This window comes from Octopus sinensis, linkage group LG23 (genome assembly GCF_006345805.1).
Source record: "Octopus sinensis linkage group LG23, ASM634580v1, whole genome shotgun sequence".
NCBI lineage: Eukaryota > Metazoa > Mollusca > Cephalopoda > Octopoda > Octopodidae > Octopus > Octopus sinensis.
Genome location: NC_043019.1, coordinates 16,136,072 through 16,143,571, shown reverse-complemented (window position 1 = coordinate 16,143,571; position 7,500 = coordinate 16,136,072). Strand labels below are relative to the sequence as shown.

Below are 7,500 nucleotides of genomic sequence, written 5' to 3'. Positions count from 1 at the left end.
GGAGGGGGGAGGTACAATTAATAAGAGTTCGTTTTGGTCCTATGATCCCCCCATAAGAATGGGGGACAGACCAAGTTCTGAGTCCAAAGAAGACATTGCCAGTGAGAAAATATCTAATTCCTTTTCACTTACCAATTTAGAGAGGAGTAAAAAGGAGCCACAAAAATGCTTTCAATTACCTTAAATCTGTTGGTCTTGGTTGCAGACGCTTCTTTCCAAGAAAATATGGCTCAAAGTCTTCTGTCTTCAGTCTGTGAGCATAATCTATGTAACCTGACATTTCATGGCCTCGAAAGTTCTTGTCTCGAATGAATATAATCGTCTACAGAGAAAGAATAACAGGGGAATAACAGAGGAAGAATAACAGAGGAAGAATAGCAGAGGAAGAATAACAAAGAAAGAACAACAGAGAAAGAATAACAGAGAAAGAATAACAGAGAAAGAATAACAGAGAAAAAATAACAGAGGAAGAATAACAGAGGAAGAATAACAGAGAAGGGATAACAGAGAAAGAATAACTCTAATCCTAATTGCCAATTCCAACTCCAACCACAATCATTAATCCTAACTCTAACCCTAACCCCTGTCTCAAACCCCTATCACAAAACTTTAACCCTAACCCCTGTCTCAAACCCCTATCACAAAACTCTAACCCTAACCTTGTTTCGAACCCCTATCAGAAAACTCTAACCCTAACCCCTGTCTTGAACCCCTATCACAAAACTCTAACCTTAACATTTGTTTTGAACCCCTCTCACAAAACTCTAACCTTAACCCTTGTCTTGAACCCCTCTCACAAAACTCTAACCTTAACCTTTGTTTCGAACCCCTATCACAAAACTGAAACCATTCCTCAAAACACATTTTTGTGTCTCTGGCCATCCTTCCCCCTACCTCTTCCCATTAACCTTATTTGTGCACTTATTGTTGCTATATTTACCTGTGTTTGGAGCCCCTCTCTAAGAATTTATCAGTCTGAAAATAAATAGGTGACAAAAATACCAAACAAAGAAAAAAATATATATATAGCAAATTCTTCTGAGAAGAACGGAATAAAACATGGAGTCAATTATTCTTAGAATATTCCAAGTTCCTGAAAAACATTTGGCATTTTCGGTGCAAGAATATTATTTTTAATTAGATGTAAATGGGAAATATTAAAGATTGGTTAAAAGAAAACTAACACAAATACCATGAAATATATATATACACAAACACCAACACACATACACACACACACACAAATATATATATACATCACGAGTGTGTACATATGTACATATATGCATGCATACATACATATTTATGTGTGTATAAAAGTGTGCATTTGTATGTATGTGCATTTATGTATATGTATATGAACATTCATGAACATATGCACTAAAGGAGTTTGTATACATATACACATAAGTATGCCCTTTCTCTCTCTCTCTCTCTCTCTCTCTCTCTGTATATATATATATACATATATATATAACATACATATATATATATATACATATATATATAACGGGAAGCTTTATGAAATAAACAAAAGACGAAGGCAGGTGGAAAACAAACGAACAATTGTATTAGTATGGCGCTCAGGAAATAAAATAAAACAAGTCTTTAACGTTTCGAGCCTACGCTCTTCAACAGAAAGATACACAGAGAGAGAAAAACACAGAAAGAAGGAGAGAAAAAAAATGCGTGCAGTAGCTAACGAATCAACATGGCGATCTGATTTCGGCCAGAGGTCAAAGATCAAACATGAGACGCGAGAGCGAAATAAGGGGAGATAATAGGGTTGATAAATGGGTGAGGGACCAGCTAAAAGTGCGTGGGAGGGGTCTGGATGTGTGTATGTATAGGGTTGGTGTATGTATTAGTATGTATAAGGGTGTGTGTGTATGAGAGAGTATTAGTGCGTAAGATTGGTCTGGACGTGCGTATGTATGGGGTGGTTGGTGTATGTATTAGTATGTTTAGTATGTATTAGTACGTATTGGTATGTATAGGTGGTGTGTGTGTGGTGTGAGAGAGTATAAGTGCGTATGCGGGGTCTGGACGTGTGTATGTATAGGGTTGTGTGTAAGTATTAGTATGTATTAGTACGTATTAGTATGTATAGTTGGTGTGTGTATTAGTATGGCACATCATATGTGATGTGATGTGAAAGTCATGTGGTGTAGTGAGGAGAAGAGGGGGACGGGGAGAAGAGGGGGGAGAGAAGGGAGGGGAAGAAGAGGGGGAGGAGAAGGGGGAGAGGAGAGGATGGGGGGGAAGGAAGGGGATGAGGGGGAGAGAGAAGGGGAGAGAGGGAGTGAGGGAGCAGAGGGAAGGGGAAGAGGGAGGGAGAAAGAGGGAAGAAGGGAAGGGGAGTAGGGGTGAAAGGATGAAGGACTGAAGAAGTAGGGGTCGGGGGAAGAAAGGATAGGTGAGGAGGGGGGTGAGGTTAGATGAGGAGGGGGGGAGAGTTGAGACCAAATGGCGTATAAGAGCGAAGAGAGAAGATTAATTCCTGTTCACGGCGCAAACGGGAATCCGGATGGCCTCTGTGTAAGGACAAACCGAACACAGATAGGTGTTGCAAGGAGTGACCGGTGGAGCGGAAATGGCGTGAGACCGGTGTGTCGTTCGCAAGGTGGATGTCACGAAGGTGTGTTCCGCGAACCGGTCAGCCAAGCGGCGTCCCTTTGTCCGATGTACAAGGAATTGCAGAGAGAGCAAGAGATGCAATAGATAATATTGCTGGAGGTGCAGGTGAAGGAGTGGATGATGGGATAGGGTCGATGGTGGGTGCTAGTGAGGCGGGTGGTGTTGGAGAGGTAAGGGCAAGTGCGGCAACGTGGGCGGGAGCAGGGGAACGAGCCGGGTTGGGAGGTAGGGTCAGAGAGAGAGAGAGAGGGGGGGGAAGCAGTGAAAGAAAAAGATAGACCACATATGAATGTGAATGTATGTACATATGCATATTTATACATACATATATCTCTGTCTATCTATCAAGCTCTCTATATGTGCACACACACATACATATACACCAGGGATGTGCCACCAAGGTAGGCAGTGTACACATGCTGCGTACACTCCTACAACACCGTTTTCTTTACGTGCTATAAAGGCAGAAGTAAATCTGCCTTCAACTCAGTCGCACGTCTCTGTTTCCCTTATTTTTGTGTGTTTTACTACATAAAGGTCATCAACTGCCTACCCTGAGTAATTACTGATAGCACGTGCCTGATACACACATAAATATATACATATATACACATGTGTATATACACACACATATATATATACACACATATATACATGTTTGTGTACACACACACACACGCACACAAAGGGTGTTCATTAAATATTTCCCCTGACCCCCTTCTGGTTTTTGCAGGAAACCGAACTTGTACAGGTATAATCATACATGTCTCTACATGTCACATTGTAAATTGCAACATCCTACCTGTATTCGTTTGTCTTTTATGGCTGCTGAAGTGGACTAAGGTGTTATAATGGAGGCAGTTGAATGCAGGTCAGTGGTCACGTTCTTATACTTGAGAGGTCATACACCAAAAGTGACTTCCAATGAGATGAAAGAAGTTTATAGTAATGATGCACCATCATATGATGTAGTCAAGCACTGGCATCACCAGTTCAGATGTGATCAGACATCAGTGGAAAATGCTCCTATTCCTGGATGGCCATATTCCACCATTGATGGTGATACCATCCATAAAGTGGAAGCTGCAATTTTGGAGGATCACCACACAACTATTCAGTAACTAGCCAAAGAAGTGAAGATAAATGTAGGGTCCGTGGGAAAAAAATCATTCACGACCATTTGTACATGTGAAGGTTGTCTACACGATGGATTCCCCAGACGCTCACACCTTTTCAGAAGTAGGAACGAGTCAATTGCACCCAGGCTCTTTTGGTAATGTACCAAGAAAACAAGGGGGACTTTTTCGGCAGACTTATCACACAGAATGAAACATGGGTCCATCACTATGATCCTGAGACTAAAATCCAGTCAAAGCAATAGGAGTATGATAACTCACCACCACCAAAGAAGGCTTGTGTCCAACCCTTAGCAGGCAAGGTGATGCACACAGGCTTTTGGGACCAGCACGTAATAGTGATGATGGATTTTCTAGCAAAGGGTACAACAATTAACACAGCATATTATGCTATTCTGCTGCAGAAATTGAGGAATGCTATCAAAGCAGAGAGGCATGGCATGCTGACCAAAGGAGTCCACCTCCTCCAAGAGAATGCCCCAGTTCACAATGCACATGCTGCCCAGATGAAAGCACACTCCTGCGGCTATGAAATCCTTCTTTATCCCCCTTATTCTCCCAATCTCGCACCATCTGACTTCCACCACTTTCCAACTAGGAAGTTTTTTTTGAAGGGGAAGCACTTTTCGGATGATGATGAACTTATTTCTGAGGTAAGGTCTTGGCTCCAGACGCAACCTACTGGATTTTACAGATGAGGTCTTCACAGCTGCATAAAGTGATGGGAGAAGTGTGTCACCATTGGTAGCTATGTCAACAGGCAACATCTTAAACATTAGGGATGAAACCTTCTCTCCCTGCATACATAAACAGTATTTTACACTCTAATACTTTAAAGAAGACCCCCTATAAACGAAGGCAACCCTACCAGGATAGTGTCTTCATATATGTGAACACACATAGCACACAAACTTCACACAACAAAGAAGAAATAAGTCACAAACTCCACCAATGAAGAAATGAGTCCCAATGACGCACAACCTCAACATACAAGTACTAAAACACCATGCCCAGAACAATATCAAACAAATAATACAAAAAAAATTTACCGAAAAGACAAATCCAAGTGAAACAAACCCCACCAATGTCACTTGATTCATTATTTCATTGTTTCATTTATGCAAATTTACAAGAAATCCTGTGAACAAAACGAGATTGTTTTCCAAAATGGAGGTGAACACTTTTCTCCATGTGATTGGCTTGAAAAATTTTCAAGATACTTGGATATTTTCCTACTCTTCTTAACATGAAACCAATGGTAGCCATAATTCACAAATACAGATTTATATATATATATATATATCACGTGATTACGTGACCGACCAGGCTATCAGATGTTGCTACACATTGCTGGTCACAATGCGCTTCGCATTGTTTTAGCCTTCAAATGCCGCTAGCCCGCTGGCTAAGCGAGCAGTCCAACAGACGAAAGAGTGAGAGAAAGTTGCGGCGAAAGAGTACAGCAGGGGTCGTCACCACCCCCTGCCGGAGCTGTGTGGGGCTTCAGGTGTTTTCGCTCAATAAACACACACAACGCCCGGTCTGGGAATCGAAACCACGATCCTCCGACCGTCAGTCCGCTGCCCTAACCACTGGGCCATTGCGCCTCCACACACACACACACATACATACATACATACACACACACACACACATACATACATACACACATATATATATATATATATATATATATATATATATATATATATATATATATATAAATGATATTTAACATCATTCTTCCATGCTGGCATGGATGGAATGGTCAGTTTGATGTGATCCAATATACCGCAGGATTGCACTGTATCGAGTCCCAGTGTCTGCTTTCACCTGTTTCTTACAACCAGATACCCTTCCTAATGCAGGAAAAAAGAAACGTGGTTTTCTGGGATTAATGGAGATTAAAATATCGCCAATGATGTTGTGAAGGACAAGGTTTTGAGTAAGAGGGGGGGGGGATAGGGATGCTGGAAAGGAAAGAAGATAGAAGAATAAGAGGTGAGGAAAATAGGATTTAAGTCATAGATGCACAAGTATGTGTGTGTGTATGAGTGTGTGTGTGTGTGTTGTGTGTGTGTGTGTGTGTGTGTGTGTGTTTGTGCGAGTGAATTTCTGTGTATGCATGTGTGTGAATTTGTGTATATGTAGATATGTATGTGTGTGTATATATCCATATATATATATATATATATATATATGTTTGTATATTGTATGTGTTTACATATAAGGCGGCGGCCAGTGCCGCCTTGATTGGCTTCCGTGCCGGTGGCACGTAAAAAGCACCAACCGATCGTGACCGCTGCCAGCCTCCCCTGGCACGTAAAAAGCACCCACTACACTCACGGAGTGGTTGGCGTTAGGAAGGGCATCCAGCTGTAGAAACACTGCTTCCCAGACCCCAGTTGAACCCGTCCAACCCATGCTAGCATGAAAAACGGACGTTAAACGATGATGATGATGATTATATATATATATAAAGTGAGGTTGTGTGTATGTGTTTGTGTGTGTGTGTGTGTGTATGTGTAAACCCGCATAACTTCCGAAATTCACAACTGATTTTCTCCAAACTGGGAACAGACATTACTTGCTTCAGGGGATGGCTTTAGGCTCAAAAGTTTTCACATAACATGACCTCGGAGTTATGTGAGAGAAGGGAGGTAACTCTTTGACTCTTTGCAAAGTAACTTCCTGGAAGTGATTGTCTCCCTCACATCCGTTGGTCAAAAAATTATCTCAACCTCAATTGGCCGTGTGAAAAAGCAATACTGGCTCCGAAAAACAGCCCTGTAAGTAAAATTAATGAGCACCTGCTGCAATGACTTCCTGGAAGTCCTCACATTTATAAGTCAGTCGATACAATCCCAGATCCAGAAGGGGTAGTAAATTGTCCAACAGAATTTCTCAATTCATTGGGGCCTCCAGAACTATCTCCCTAAAGATTGGAACTCCAGTAATGTTATTGAAGGATTTGGCTCCACCAACACTCAGCAATGAGACACAACTGGTGGTAAAGAAGATGATGCCACATGTTATTGCGGCCATCATTCTCTCAGAATGTGGAAAAAGAGAGGATGTTTTCATACCCAGAATTCCTCGCTTTTCACTGGGAGCAGAAATTCCTTTTTCACTCAGAAGAATGTAGTTTCCTCTTCGTATCAGCTCTGCAATGTCTATCAATAAATCCCAGGGTCAAGCACTGTCTGTTGCAGAACTTCACTAAGAAGAGTCATGCTTCTCACATAAGCGATTAAATGTTGGCTGTTCTAGAGTGGGAAGCAAAAAAAAAAAAAAAAGATGATCCATTTGCATTTGTTCCACAAAAGAAAACAAAGAATATTGTTTACCAAGAGACTTTGCAGGAATTACTACATCCTACGATGCACTCCAGCATCCACTGCACTTTGTGAATGGTGAAGATGGATACCATTTCGGCAAAATACCAACAAACCCGAAGACTGCATCAACAAAGCAGTTTCCTGCATGGACTTCAGTATCGAAGCATATTTTTTTGTTCTTTTAAGAATATTGTAGAATGGAAACTTTTCATAGATTGGAATTTAAATTCTAAGATCTTTTCCTTTTGAAGGCCAGATTTCAACACAATTTCTAGTTAACTAACGAATTACAAATCTATCAAGAAAGCCAAGTGAAAATAATGTTTTCTTTTGACACATTCTACCAGTATACGAAGTTTTAAAGTGTTTAGTTAACTAGAAATTGTGTT

At 41.1% G+C, this 7,500-nt stretch overlaps 1 protein-coding gene across 1 annotated transcript in view; it reads right to left on the bottom strand.

Moving 5' to 3' along the window:
- Positions 1–7,500, bottom strand: part of LOC115223716 (cilia- and flagella-associated protein 299-like) — a 24,614-nt gene that overhangs the window by 6,066 nt on the left and 11,048 nt on the right. The window contains exon 4 of the mRNA XM_029794392.2: positions 180–322. Coding sequence (XP_029650252.2) covers positions 180–322 — 143 coding nt within the window. The remainder of the gene's footprint in view (positions 1–179; positions 323–7,500) is intronic.